This window comes from Sylvia atricapilla, chromosome 3, assembly GCF_009819655.1.
Source record: "Sylvia atricapilla isolate bSylAtr1 chromosome 3, bSylAtr1.pri, whole genome shotgun sequence".
Classification (NCBI taxonomy): domain Eukaryota; kingdom Metazoa; phylum Chordata; class Aves; order Passeriformes; family Sylviidae; genus Sylvia; species Sylvia atricapilla.
This window is the reverse complement of record NC_089142.1, coordinates 26,194,059-26,209,477: the sequence shown is the minus strand read 5'-3', so window position 1 is coordinate 26,209,477 and position 15,419 is coordinate 26,194,059. Positions and strand designations below refer to the sequence as shown.

At 36.3% G+C, this 15,419-nt stretch overlaps 1 protein-coding gene across 1 annotated transcript in view; it reads left to right on the top strand.

The window, feature by feature from the left end:
- EYS (eyes shut homolog) overlaps positions 1–15,419 on the top strand; it is a 718,715-nt gene that overhangs the window by 679,118 nt on the left and 24,178 nt on the right. The window contains exons 42-45 of the mRNA XM_066314978.1: positions 90–272; positions 5,458–5,624; positions 5,845–5,989; positions 12,359–12,533. Coding sequence (XP_066171075.1) covers positions 90–272; positions 5,458–5,624; positions 5,845–5,989; positions 12,359–12,533 — 670 coding nt within the window. The remainder of the gene's footprint in view (positions 1–89; positions 273–5,457; positions 5,625–5,844; positions 5,990–12,358; positions 12,534–15,419) is intronic.

Genomic DNA, 15,419 nt, shown 5'->3' with positions numbered 1-15,419 from the left:
AAGTTCTAAACCAGACTAGGAAATATAACTTGTAAACACATATGTTGAATATTTTGGTCTAACACTGAATTTATTATTTTTTAATCCAGCTATTAATATTACTCAACCAAGTTTCAGTGGCACAGATGTCTTTGGCTATACCTCATTCCTAGCTTATTCTACAATCGCAAATATCACCTTCTACCATGAATTTCGCTTGAAATTTCAGCTGGCAAACCACCACTCCGCTTTACAAGATAACCTGATTTTTTTCACTGGACAGAAGGGCCAAGGTAAGCTTTACTTGTATCACTTATCCTTACAAGCTTTCAAATACTTACTGAGCAAGTAGGATAAAAATATGCACAGGTTTTTCTTGATTCTGTTTCAGATATAATGCCACTAGTGGGAAAATAATCTCTTCAAACCTGTTTTGTAAAGACATAGTAATCAATCAGGTTGTATAAATGTTTATTTTTATTAAGGAGAAATATAATTGCTTCCAGTAATTGAAGTCAACAGTTAACCGGAGGTAGTGTATTTCTGATCACAATAAATGGAAACCAGAAGGTCAAGGTTCCTTTTTTCAGTTTTTAACATAAATTTCATTACTGATCATTGAATTCTGTGTTATTTGCATAAAACAGGAGCCCATCAACCTTGAGATCTCTCAATGCGAGTTAATTCAAGCTAGCCATGAGTAAGTTGAGCCACAGTCTGTGTAGCAAAGCATTCAACTTGTTCTGATTAACACAGCTGAGAGGCAGGTTATGTAGTCTACTTAGAGTATTTGTATAAGATTTTAACAGTACTTAAGGTATCTCTCCACAGCACCCCTCTGTGGCAGGCTGCATGGCATCAGAGTGGCACAGGTGATGCTACTTGTGTTCTGTCCATCTCAGCATTACTCCAAACAGAAGCCATAATACTAATGAAAGTAGAGGAAAAAATTATATAAGTTGATGCAGACATAAAGCAACATAGATCATAGATATTTCACAAGAAACAAGTAACTTATTTTTTATCTTAATCATTTCTGCAATTGGAGAATGATATTGTTTTATAAGATTGTTGAAGCCTAGGAGGGAGGTTGGGTAAAATGTCAAAGTCTAAACCCATCACAGTAGGAAGTGATTTAGGTATGACAATAGAGTAGAGAGATAATGGAGTATGGTAGTAGAGACTATAGTAGATGTTTTACCATATCTGAAACATCACGAGTTTTTCTGAAACATCACATGAGTTTTGCAGATATGGCCCTTGACCTACAGAAAAGCTACATTTATGATGAACAGTATCAGAAAATTGATGCTTCAGAAGGATGAAGGAAGAGAGAAATTATTTTTTGCTGGTTTAAGATACTGCGTCCCCAAAATGCATTACTAAAAATCAGTTTTGGGGAGGCATTATGCAGTTACATATATCTGTAAAAAAACATGCAGTATGCAATTAAATATATATCTAACAAAACAATTGCAGTATATCACATCAGTAGGACACAGGGGATTTGATAAGTTAATACATTTGATATTTTCTTAGGTCTTCCTTTCTATCAAATTTCTTTACCTAAATTCCTGCACCTTCTGAGGCTTCTTCCCCTTTCTTTCTGTGGCAAACTTCCAGGAGTGAGACTGTTATTGTACGGAAATGCAAACTGAAACTTGTTAGCGTAGAACAGCTCAGCAGTTTATCTATCTATGATATAATTAAGTCTGCTACTTTTCATTTGCAAAGATCCTGTCAAATTTGGCTAGTGCAGCTCAGCTGACCAACTGCACTTTAGTGTGCCATGAGACTCTGGTACTTAATTTATTGGGTTGATTACCCAAATTAACCGAACATGAATTGGTATTAACCACTCTGAATGGATTTAAACTCAAAACTTAGCTCTGCTTTTATATGTGTGGAAATCAGAATTTGCTAAGTTTTTTCCCAAACTTCAGCAAAAGACATGGTCAAACCTGGTTGATCCTGCTAACTGAACTACATTCACATTATTTTAGCTTCATCCAGGTAGAACTCTCATCATACTATATTTTATTCCTGTGACGGTCACCATTCACTCCCAGGCAGCTTTTCCTTTCACTCACTGATGATTAATTTTTGATAGATGAACGAAATACTGTCTTTTTTTGGGGGTAGCTGAGCAGAAATGATGCACAGAGTTAAAATTACCTAAACCCTTTCCATCTAATCATTCAGAAAACGGCATTCAAAAGCCAATGTCTGCATCATTAAATTTTTATAAGGCACTCTGTTGTCATATGAACCCAAAGAAATCATTAGAATATTCTTTTCAACTACAAGAATGAACCACCTCATTCAGGCATGTTTCTGCAGCCTTGGGAACATAATTTCAAACACTTATTTGAAACATTTCCAATTGTAGGAAAGGTAACCAAACAAAAATTATACCAATTAATTCAGGATGGAGAAAAAGGAAATATGAAATGTAGAACACCAATGGTATGAAATAATTTGACTCTTTTTCAGCTACAATAATCAAAAGAGAACACACACAAAAAAAAAGTGTTTAAATATAAAAGAACATTGCACTAAAATTTGTCTCAAAAAGGCCTGCACGGTGTACCCTGTGCTGTCAGAAGTCATTGTGGAATGTAGGTCTTGGGATTGTATTTGGCTGAACTTAGTTTTAAAAAGATGTCTTACTGGTGTCATTTTTATTAATGAGAATACTAGCATTCTGGGCTTATTATGCAGTTGTTAGTCAGAAACCCAGCTTTTTATTACTTTGCATATAATTTGTATGTGTGTGAGCACTGTGGTACAGCAGTCAGGCATTTCTGCATCCCCATGTCCAACAATGGGTGGGCAGCAGCGCACCTGCCAAGGGCAAGACTCAACAAACTCAGAACAATGAGGTGATGGTAAAATGCTGTTGGTAATTTGTGACTTTCTCCTTAGTTTAAATGGCTGGGGAGACTGATCACCCCACATTTTAACTACCAGAAAGCAGTTTCTTACCAAGGGACTGTCACTTACTTCACAAAGAAAATGCTCTTATTTTAACAATTTATTGAGTGTTGAACAATAGCACTCTCAACAGGAGAAGCATGAGAGTTTTCACAGCCAGAGATCTTCCAGTAAGGAAGTGTTTCTTAGTACTTAATTTGCATTTTCCCCTTTCTCCATTTTATCCCATTTCTTGTAGTTAACATTCTCTTGCAATACCGTACGTGATTCCCGTCCAATGTTGTCTCTGCCCAAACCACAGGCATCAATTTCAAAGTTAACCTCTTGTGAGTTACTATGAAATTCTGTCCCAATACATAGCTGAAGTTAAAAGCTGTCTCATTTATGAAGACTATTAACATTATTTTATTCTGGCCCAACCCTGACAGAGTTCAAGGCCAGCCTGGATAAGACCCTGAGAACTTGATCTAGCCACTGTCTATGGCAGTGGGTGTTTGGACTAGATAATCTTTAGGGTCCCTTCCAACCCCTCAACAATCTGTGATTCTATGATTATCTTCCCTATCAAGTCAATTTTGTAGATTGCTAACACTGTTGTACTTCTTTAATTTACTTTAACTCTGAAAAAGCATTTTTAAAAATCAGAAACTCTTTTAAATAATCATTTGTCTTTAATACGCTTTCCTTCATTTTGCCGGTCAAATGACATAAGTACATTGTAGACACTGCTGAAAATAGACATTTTAGTAAAGGTCTTTAAAAAAGAATTGTTATTTTCAGTTTGGAAGTCCTTCATTGGTAATATGCCAGTCTAACTGAAAGCAATGGGATTTCATTCAGTTATGAATAAATCATGAACAAATCATTCTAATAAAAAGTGAATAATGTTTACGTTCTATACATCTATAGAGGCAGTGGATTTATATTCTTTGGGATAATGATTTACTTTTCTTTTTCTATAGATTCCTATTGCATCAGAATAGTAACTCCATAGAAAAAACAAACTTCTGTAATAGAAAAAGCACAGTATACTGCAGATTCATTTCCAGAATATGAGACAAGGGGAATATGGCTGTTCACAGTTTTGGCTGTGAAGCAGCTGTGTGCAGACCTTCAGTGGGACAACAATATAAGTAGCATTGTTTCCTGGGGAAAAGCCTACTTTATCTTTTGCAAATGAAGAAAATTTCCCATGCATTTGAGACAGGGGCATCAAAACACACATTTGAAATGAGGGCCACCATGTGACACTGGAGGAACAAATAGAAGAGACCTTCCTTGAAACAAATACAAAACAAGACAGCCTTATGAAAACAGAAGAAAATACCAGATAAAATACAGTGTAGGGGCATGAAATTGAGCACTGAATTGCTTGAATTCACAGGAGAGTTGTAAAAAGAAATGGACGGCTTTGAATCTCAATTCAGGACATTCTAAGGCACAAGTGATAACATTCTTCAGTTTCACCATTGTTTGTAACCTGGTTATTTTACCATACACAAAGAAAGGTTGGGGTTGATAAAAGGAAACAAGTTGATCAGGTTTTCTCTAAACAATGGTGGTTTCTCCCTTGCCTGCATGAGAAGAGAGATTGAATGCTCTCTAAAGATGGAGTGTAAAAATGTGCTTATTTGGATAACCAGGAATAGATTCAGGAACTGAACTCTTATTCATGGGCTTTATGTCAGACTTAAAATCCTTCAAATGAGATTTTACAGTATAGTTCTAAAAGCACAAACAACACTTACAGCATGCAGGCCTAAATGCAAATAAATTAAATTATTTACTGCAAACTGGCAAATCAATCAGCTTTAATCTGAAAGTTAAGAAGGCTTAAAGAATTAAAGCACTTGGCTGACTAAGGAAATTCCATCAATGAACATGCTAGAGCTGCCTTAATCAGGGGCAGGTGCAATTAAGTCTCCAGGTGCTATTAAGGGCAGCTGAAGGAGCTTCAGCTGGAAGCTGCTAGAGCTTCTTCAGAGCCTTGCATCTGTTACTGCTCTTGCCTCAGAGTAGCAGGTGCCCTCTGGTTTTGAGGCTCTTGAAGTACCTATAATGAAAGCTAAAAGCATCTTGGAATAGGATTAATTCAGGGCCTGTTCTCACATGCAACTTGAAATTTTAACTTTTTTTTTTTTAATAGATTTTAGAGGAAGTTGAGAATTTATTTGTGTTCCAGGGGGAAGGAAAAGCAAGAATTGCTAAATCCAACAGGGTTGACAGGTTTTTGTGGATATCACTCATTTAACTGTAATATGAAAAAAATCTTCTGTCAAAAATCTTATAAATGTTTAAAATCTCTGCAGTTCCTATTTTAAATCCACAAGTTATACTGGAAATAATCTTACAAGTAAAATGGAGACTATTAGAAACTATTAGAATGTAAAATGGAGAATATTAGAATATAGTAAATTCATAAGCTTCCTGGCTAAAATTTTCCTAAACTGCTAATTTCTCAGTAGATTTGGAGCATATTTTACACACTGATGTTCACTAAATCCTGAAACAAGTAGTTATACTTTTTTGTTGTTTTTTTTTCAGGTCTGAATGGAGATGACTTCTTGGAGTTAGGCCTCCGTAATGGGAGAGTGGTATATAGCTACAATCTAGGTTCTGGCACAGCAACAATCATCAGCAAACCACTTGATTTGACACTTAATGTTCATGTCATCCATCTTGGCAGAAATCTTCAGAAAGGCTGGCTGAAGGTAAAAAAGTAATCCTTATAGAAGGATAGCTTTTAGATCAAAGTGTTCTCTGTGTTTTTTCACATTTTACATGGGAAATCTAATTTATATATTTTTGTGCTTCCCTATAAATCTGGGAGTATTTTCTCCACTAGGAGAAAATTCACTTCACTTCACTTGCCTTATTCCTAAATAAAGGCAAATCCCTTCATTATAACAAGTATTAATGTTTCATTAAAAGGTGGATGATCAGAAGAATAAAACTGTCACGTCTCCTGGGAGGCTGGTTGGACTTAATGTCTTCAGTCAGTTTTATTTAGGAGGCTATCGTGAGTATACTCCAGAACTCCTACCAAAGGGACCCAGATTTAAGAATGGCTTTCAAGGTAAAGATTACAATATTCTCAATTCCTTTTAATACATGCATCTGATTGTATATCTCTCTTTCAGGCAATTGAAGCAATCTCTGTCTTATCAAGAAACTAACTAGAATCTCCTTGGCTGAATTTCTGTGGCTTTTTTATTATTTCACTATGAAACATGATGCAAAAAGAAGCTTTGCTAAATAATTTTAATTTTTTTTCTGCTAAAATTGAAATTTTCCATTGTAATGTTTGCCATATAATCTCTTCTGTTCTACAGCATCACTTCAAATAGACTGCCTTTCTCTGAAGTAGTTTAGGTTCTTCTCCCACTGTGCCTGGCAGTGTTAGGTTGGGTAATAGCTTTCATGCTGAAAGCTTCTTTCTGAAAGAAATGTGATTTTTTTTTTTCTCCTGGCATTATGATCTAGGTCTCGAGACAGGACTTAGGTAATTCCTTTTGCAAATATTTATTGAGCAGATAATAATTTTTACCTCAAAACTGATACTGAAGCTTTATTAATCTGTTTTCAACTCCTACAGTATCAGCAAGGAAGCAAAGGTTTTGTTCATAACACTTATTTTTGTTATTTATTTCCAAAGAAACAATGTTCTTGATATTTGCAGGGTAAAATTTCAATCCATTTTAAGCACTGCAAAGCCTTTCAAATGAAAAGGAAACATTTTGCAATAATAAAACAGAGTTTGAGTTCTCAATTATGAAACTGATGGTATGTTATGAAAGGTAAGCATAGCAATAAAACTCATTTTCATACACTAAAACACTGCATTTCCATTAAGACCGTGTAATTGCTTTACTTCCAGCCATTACCTCATTTTCATTCTTACACTGAAATTTCCTCAAATTCATTTTCCTATCATATAGTCAACTTCTCACTCAGATTGTCATATGAATTAACATCTCATCTGTCTCAGTCTTTTTGGGGAGTATGGATTGTATAGTTATACCTTTCATAGCCTCTAAGCCATTTAAAAATTATCATAAAACAATGTCTCTGCAACTATTTTAATAGGGTTAATACCTGGCTTTTTTATAGACATGCTAATGTTAATGTGATCAACAGGAATCTCTGGTGCTTTACTTTAACCATGAATATTTTGATTTTTCCTGGTTCCTCATGTTCCAAATGTATTGTTATGACCAGATTCCTACTAGTTCAGTATGCATAGCCTTTAACAACACACAAAGTTCATATACTGCTAGTTACCATACTATTTATTGACTTTTCATGCTGTTTAAAAAGAACTATTACTGAAAAATTTTGGGAAACATGTAGCACATAAACAGTTCTCTCTTTGTCCCTATCATTTAGAGTATTAAGTCCATTGTATTTGCTAATTCATTCCATGCTCCTGTTCCCAGCAGCAACTTGTCTCTGTTCTCCAGAGAACAGTGACTTTTAAGAAGTCTATGCTTTCCTATGACCAGTTTCCTTCAATGTTTTCTTACATACTCAGCATCTCATTTGTTCTTGTAGCTCAGCAATCTCCCCAGTTTCAGTTCTCAGGATCAGAAATAAACCTCCATAGATTTTTTTTTTTTCTAGAGTGGGAACTGCAATACCACTAACAGAGACGAAAATTTTCAACTATTTTACTTTGTCCAATCTGCAGCTGTAGGGATCTCACAGAAACTCTGGAAGTGACAGCCAAGATAAATTTATCTAGGACATAGTTGATTAAACCACTCAGACTTTTGGAACCCTGCTGTTGGCTCAATTTAAAGACATGATTTATTAAAACCATTTTGCTTCTAATACCAGAGTGTACTTCTCCTTTTGTAAGAAATCACTACTAGATGAAGAAACATTGAGACCAGCCTTACTGCTGCAGACTAAATGTCCCCAGTGTCAGTGTGCAATAATTTAGGATTTTTTTCTCTGTACAACTACAGTTTCAGACCATTTCCTCCCTGGCCTGCTTGCCTTTAGCACTTGTTCAAGTAATTTCCACAGAGGAGGAAGAAACTGAAAACAAATGTTTTAAATAAATTGTCATTTAATAACTAGAAGTTGTAGAATTTTTAATTTAGGAAATGTGTGAATCAGCACCTAGAGATTCTTTTGAAAAGCTGAAGAATGTTTAATAGTACTGTAAGCAATTTGCAAAATTTCATTCAGTCCCTGTGAGAAGCTGAAGAAACTGGTAAAGGTAGAGCTCAAATGAAGTAACCAAGTTTATGTGGACTTTGAGACTGTTTGCACTTCACCTCAATTTGAGATTCCTTGCCAGCTTAAAGGAGATTTTTGTAAATGAGATGGTTTACTTAAGTGTTCAGCTTTTTTTCATTTCCTATAACAGTGTAATTAAGGGATCTTGAGAGTTTTCTGAGCACACTGCAGATGCTCTAAAAAGTCAAATGTGAGGTTTAGGTAGCTGAAAGTCTTGTGCCGAAAAGACTCAGCCTAGTCATCTATGGACAATCTGAAATGGAGGTATAAAACCAACTGACCCATGTTCAAAGGTCTGCACAACTCAGCACTATGACTCACCTACACAAAATGAGACAGAGAATTATTTGGAAAAAGCTGAAAGTTACAGCTGAATTTCCAGCCCTTCCATCTCTGAAAAAGGCAGAGAGAAATCTGGTGTCAGGGACAAAAGAGAGACCATTCTGATGTTTCATGCTCATTACTGCCATGACTGCAGGATGCAGTCTCCAGCCATCAATGCAATTGATGGAGAGCCAGGGTTTGCATCTAAATCTAAGTGAAGAGCAGAGAAAGAGGAGCAACTGATTCTTCCTGTGGTCCTGTTCCTAAGCAGGATGAAGCACGGCTACAGAAGTAATCTGTTGTTTGACAGCAAATACTATTAAAAGGAGGATTAAATAGGCTAAAGAAACTCTTACCACAAACCTGAACTGTTGAAGAACTTCTCTCCTGCTGAAAGAGCCACTTCTTCACATAAATGATTTGGCAAAGTAAATAAAATTGCGGGTACCTGCAGTCACTTTTTAAAAATAGAGTAAACCCAGAACACAGTTGAGTTCCAAATAGATACAAATATAGCCTTTCAGTTTAAGTTGATAATAAGCTAGAATGTATTACAAGCCTGCCAGGGTTAAGGCTACTTATCTTTATGTTCCTGCACCACTGATGTCACAGAAGGAAAGTGAGTTCTGAACTAGATTTTAGTCAGTGCTGTATGATTCATACAGGCCCTCTGGGTGTTTGGGTCACAGCTTCGACAAGCCCTGAGTAGTCACTGGGGCCATCTTTTAGACCAACACCCCACTACTCACATACAGCAAAGAAAAACAGGGGGAAAGCAAAGCATTTAAGAGTAGGTAGGATTTAAGATATCTGTAAATTCAATATTGCATTCAGATAGAAAACATTTTATCAGTGTATCTCTTTCTGTGAGTTCTCTTGCTGCATTTTTAGTACATCTTGAAAAATACCTGCATTGTGTACATTTTGGTCAAATTGTCACCAAGTGCTTAGAAGTGGGTAAGGGATCCTAGTAAGAAATTATGAGGAAAAATCTTTGTGTGATAAGGATATACCAGAAAAAATAAAGTAAAAGTAAAGCTGAGCAGTGAAATCATATATTTTATGATAATTCCTCAAGTTTACCTAATCTATTGTTAGTGGCTCTTTAGTGATTTATGAACTCTGCTAGACTGGAGTAAAAGCTATAAAACAAATTGATGGTAAAAGAGGTCAATAACAGAAAGGACTAGGTGTGGTCTAATAAGTCACAATTCAAAAGATTGCAAAGAAAAAGCTAGTATTTCACCTGTGAGTGTACAGCCTTGGTGTCTGATTTCAGTTTACTTGCATAAAACTCTGACATTCAGAATCATGCCAAGTTTAACTCACCAAGTCGGGAACTTTGAGTTCCTCTTGCAAACTTGGCTGTGTCAGGAAACCTCTCCATTATTCAGAATAGTTGGCAGTCTCTCATGAAAAGGGGCCCAGAACTGGCAGAGCAGAGGAAATTCAGGTCAGAAAGAAGGCACATTCATCAGCTGATCCCTCTGCAGAAGGTTGTATAGTGCTTGTGACAACAGGCTCAAATTGCTGCTCTGACTCATTAAATAAAAGATTCAGTTGAACTTAGAAAGCTGGGCCAAAACAGTATTGTACCTCTTACATGCTTTGTTTACCAGTGCTCAAGATCTGTTCCTAACCTAGATGGCACGGTTAAACTGTGGTTGGTACACTTAAACTAGTCATAAACACAAAGGCTAGTTTATTTTCCATGATGACCTTAAAGTCCTTGGGGACTCACTGTACTTTCTGTTGTTTACGCAGAGCTCTGTGCTGCTTTTCCTTAGCACTCCAGCAAGACCCAGGAGAACAGAACATGCTTTATCTGCCTCTGATTAAGAGATGAAACATAGGATTTACCAAGCATAAGGCAGCCTAAAGAAACAACCCTGTAAAAAGCAAAGAAGCAACAATACAAAGATTGCAAATAATCATCAAACTAGGTTATTTTAAAGTTATTTATTATGAGTTTCTGAATTAACAGCTATGTGTCAATATAGATAGAGCTAAAAAATATGTGAAATATGGAAATAGCGTAAAAAGGCTACTTTCAATAACATCATGAAACTGTGGCTAAAATAGTTGTCTTGCTGTAAATATTACTTTTATTTTGTTCAAAAAATATGCAACTATAAAAAAAATCACATTGTATATTCATTGAGTCTTTCAGATGCAAGGCTTCATCTTTTGTGATTTCAGTGAATAGTGCAAAAACTCATATTAAGTGATGCTTTTAAAATCAGTGTAATGATTACTTGCAATCTCCATATCATAACCTTTCCCTGCTATTAATATTAAGCAGAGATCCCCTGGTATGCACTGCTGAATACCAGCTCTTGTGACTTCAGGCACTGTGGGAATTCACTGTATCTCAGGTAAATTTTATAAATCAGGTTTAGAAAGATCTGAGCATTCTCAAATACATTTATGTACTAGTTTAATTAAAGTGGTTTAGAACCTGATTTTTAGTTTGAAATTGTATATATATATTTATGTATATATCTGGATGACATTTCAAAAACATTTAAGGCTACCTTTAAATGTGATTATACATCACTTGGATGCTGGGGTATATTTTGAAAGGTCACTTAGGATTTGATCCAAAAAAATATACTATATGGAATCATCTTCAGTTTTTCAGTATAGAAATAACCACATGGCTCCATAAACATGATCCAGAAATACTGGTGACCTCAGCCTGACCCATAAGGCTGACCACGCTGTGACACTGCCAGGAAGAGCAAAGACTCTCCAAAGGGGCAGGCCCCAGAAAGCTCACAGGCTAAGCAGGAGCGGCTGGGAAGTAGCAAGTAGGGAATATTACTGCTTCACTCTGAAGCTTTAGCTCCTCCTTTCAGTTGAGATACCAATGTATTATGAAATTAAAAGAAAATCAGAGCAGAGATCCAGGCATTGGCACTCAATCATCTTTACAAATAAATTATTACAATATTCGCTGTCAAATATTTGGTGTGTGAGACAACTATTGTTTTCCAAAACAATTCTTTGATGTGTTCAGAAAGTTGGAATAGTCTTGGATTATTTCAAAGACTCGTAGTAGTCAAATGGAGCAGTCTGCATGCAGCTGTACTATTCTGGAAAGTAATTAAAGTTTTATAATAAAATTGTGACCATACCAGGTCACCTGGCCACAGGATCATGTAACAGGCACAGAAGTGTTTAACTTACTAGTATATGTTAATTTTTAAAATTATTTTCTGAGATTAAGGGCCTGAAGGAGCAGTCTACATTGACCTTAAAATGTCATGAGTGACATGATCTGCATGCACCAAGGACTGAAGCATCCACTTGAGAAGGGAGGAATTTGAGTCATTAGCTGAAGGGGTCCTTTTCAGCCTATGGAAATTTAAGTCCACATTCCATGCTTGCATTATATTATTTGTTACCATCTGAATTCTATTATATTTTATATTAAGCAGATTTCTTGCTGTCTGTTCTTCTCTTTTTCCCTTAGGTTTTGGTGCTTTGTTTGTTTGGTTGGGGTGTTTTTTGGTGTTTTTATATTTTTGGTGGGATCTCTGACTGTTTTTATCTGATATAGACACATTCCTGGAAGAACATGAGTGTGTAAACACAAAATTGTACCTAGTCACTGACTTTATATTCTGTCTATTCCCTACAAAATTATTTCTTTCATTTTACCCACTATTAAATTAAGGACTTCTGATCATCCACTCATTTGCCTGAACAGAAAGTAGCTGGCCTACCTTTATCTCCTGTAGATGGTATGGTTGCACATTCACTGAAGACATTCTGGAGGAACCCATTCACTGAGGGTTGATGCAGTTCTGTTGTATGGTTTGTTTTGACTTTTGCTATCTGTTCTCAGCTTAATTTCTTTCTTTCTACTTTTGAGGTTGCATTTTTGAAGTTCAGGTTCGCACCAGCCTTAATGAAGGGTTTAAATCACCAGGAACTCCAGAAGGACATCCGAATTCTGGTCGCAGTGTTGGACAATGTAAAGATTCCCCATGCAATTTAATAAAGTGCAGAAATGGTGGCAAGTGCATAGAAACTGGCTCTACTGTTTAGTGAGTATATATGTACACACACACACACATATATATATTACATACGGCATAGACTGTCTCTAGACAAATAGCTTTGGTAATTTTTTTGTGTTCATAACAGAATGAGGCTGAAAGAAAGAGAGAGAGAGAGAGAGAAAGAAAGAAAGAAAGAAAAGAAAGAAAAGAAAGAAAGCTGGTGAAAGTTCATTCAGTTAGACAAACACATTAATATTAAAATATTAAAATTACCTTAAGACCATTTCTGGGGAACTTTTTTAAGAATTTCTTGGGCTGGTTCTACTCCACTGAAGTCACTGGCAGCCAGACTTAGTAGGAAATGCATAGGAAGAATTAGACGTGTGACCTTTTTAAAACTAAGTGGGCAGCTGGGTAGCAGAGAAGAAGTAGTAAAGAGGAAATCTTGACAGTGTGAGTGTCCAAATTTGGCTGATGGGACAAAAATAGGTGACTTTTGTTTCCAGGGAATTATTATCTTCCATTAAAAAACCCCTCACAGAGTAAACCACTGACTGCCCAACATTAGAAAATTCTGGGCTGGTGTAAATCCATAAGAGCTCCAAACATTGTTTGAATTCTGTCAGTTCATCTCCAAGCTGCTCACCTGGCTGATCTATGGGATGAGAGGGGGTAGCCATGAGAGGCTGCCCAAAAGATGAGTCTCTGGTCTTCCATGCCTTGTCTCTCAGAGCAGATGGAGCTGAGTGCCCAGGCTGTATGCACAGATGGAGGAAGTACATTTGAAGTTCCAAATTGCTGTTGAGTGTCAACACTTCCATTGTAATAAATTTTGTTTTCAAACACTTTGTACTGCAGCTGTAAAACCTTTGCTGACGAGCAGTTTTATTTTAAAAGTATCTGCCAAGATTAATTACGCTTGCTTCTCCTTATGTGCTTTCACATGTGTTCATTTATTTCCATATATTTGCATAATTTTTTTAAAGAGAAAAGTGCTGATTTAAAACTTGTTAAGATACTGACTAAAAACATTGCAGACAGCAAGACAGATTTGAATGAGGAAAGAGGCTTCACACTGTGGAGCCTCTGTATGATGCTTCTTAAAACAACAAAAACCTGTCTTTCTGTGTGCTACAAAGAAAAACATTTGCATATCTGTCAAACTAAAAAAAATCTACTAACATTGTATTTGAGAAAGAATTATATGGTAATTGGTTTTGTTGCCTGTGATACAAATCTTCACCTGTAAGAAAACCAGTACAAAAAAACTGCTTTTAAAGCTAGTAAACTGTATTGTTATTTGGAAAATTGATCCCAAGATTAGCACATAGATTGCTCCTCATTCCCCTTATGAGTGTATTTATATTCTGTTAAATACAGTAACAAATGAAACACTTTAAAAAAACATAATTTGGAATTGCTTTCTGATTGTTGCACTGCTGTATGTCACAACTATTGCATTTTGCAGGATCCTTCCAGAGCTGTTAAACCCTTGACATTTGATCTTTCTGAGGAACAGGAAAGGGTAATTGTCATCTTCCCCCTTATAAGCATATTAGAGGTGATAAAAAACCAAAGCTGCAAGACAAAAAAAAAATCATAAATGTGGGCTGAAACATCCCACTCCCATCCACCCACCTAAATCCTTGTTTCAGCAATTTACTCAGCTGTGCGAAGCCTCCTTCATGCCTATAAGGGGAACCATCACCAGCAGCATCTAGAGCACATTTGGAAAGCAGGTGGTAGGCTAAAATGGCAGCTGATGACAGGAAAACATAGAGAGCTTGGTATTATAGACAAAGTTCTTTTTCATCACTACAATTTGCATTTCAGATTAGGGATGATTCTAAAATTTCTGAGGCATTGGGGGACAGGGGGGACAGGGGGCGTAGTTTGGTTTTTCTGAGGTTTGTTTGTTTACATTTAATTTATAGTGACCTACTACTAAATTCTATCCCTGTCCCCATATTTCAGGGCAGCTAGCTCTTCACACACTATAGGTATATGGGCTTGCATGTACCAGCAATGGTCACGTTTTCCTCCCACAGAAAACGTGAAGCATTGCCAAAGAGGCATGGATATAGCTTACATATAATTTCTGTCAAAGTACAGTAGCTGTCAATACTGTCTCAATATATTCTCTCAGTGGGAGCTTCTTTCTATTTTCAAATCATCTGTGCTCCTTTGAAGAGTAGAGTCCTTGAGGGAACTGGATTTGTGTTCAAATATTTTCTCTGCTGAAATGAGATCTCTCCAGAGGTTTTGGTTGCTGTTTTGAGCTATTTTTATGTCTTGCTTTCACCACCCTGCCAGAAAGTGTGTAGTGCTGTTAAGCTGTAGATTCAGTTGCTATAGGGATAATGCTTTGATTTAAATAGGAACAGAAATATGCAGCATTAATCTTTATATTCTGGCCAGCAACAGAACACAACTGTCGTGTTTTAACCAAACAAAGGGGAAGTACTTGAATAATAAAATCAAGAATATAATTCTCAAGGGACAATAATATTCTCTATTATTTTATTTTTTACACAAAACCATAGAAAATAGAAAACTACATATAACAAGATTTTCTGCAAGGTGTTGTGGATACTTCTTGTTGGTGAAGTAAGAAAAAAGTTTTTCTTGTGTGCTGTTTGAACAGAACATCAGACAAAATGGAGAGGATTCAATCTGCTAAGCCTGAGCATGTAGTGTCACTTTAGACACCCCTGGATAGACATTTGACCATCAGCTGCTGCTTCAGAAGAGTTTGGGACTTGAATAAGTTTTCTGTCATATCTCTAAGCCTCATGTGGATTTCTCAGTACTCTACAGTTTTCAAAGAGCAACAGCCACTCAGATTTCAGAAATTAAATCATACCCCATGTGTGAGATTGCCCATAAAAGGAGCTTCTGTAGTCTCATCATTAGGCCAGATTCAATTACAAT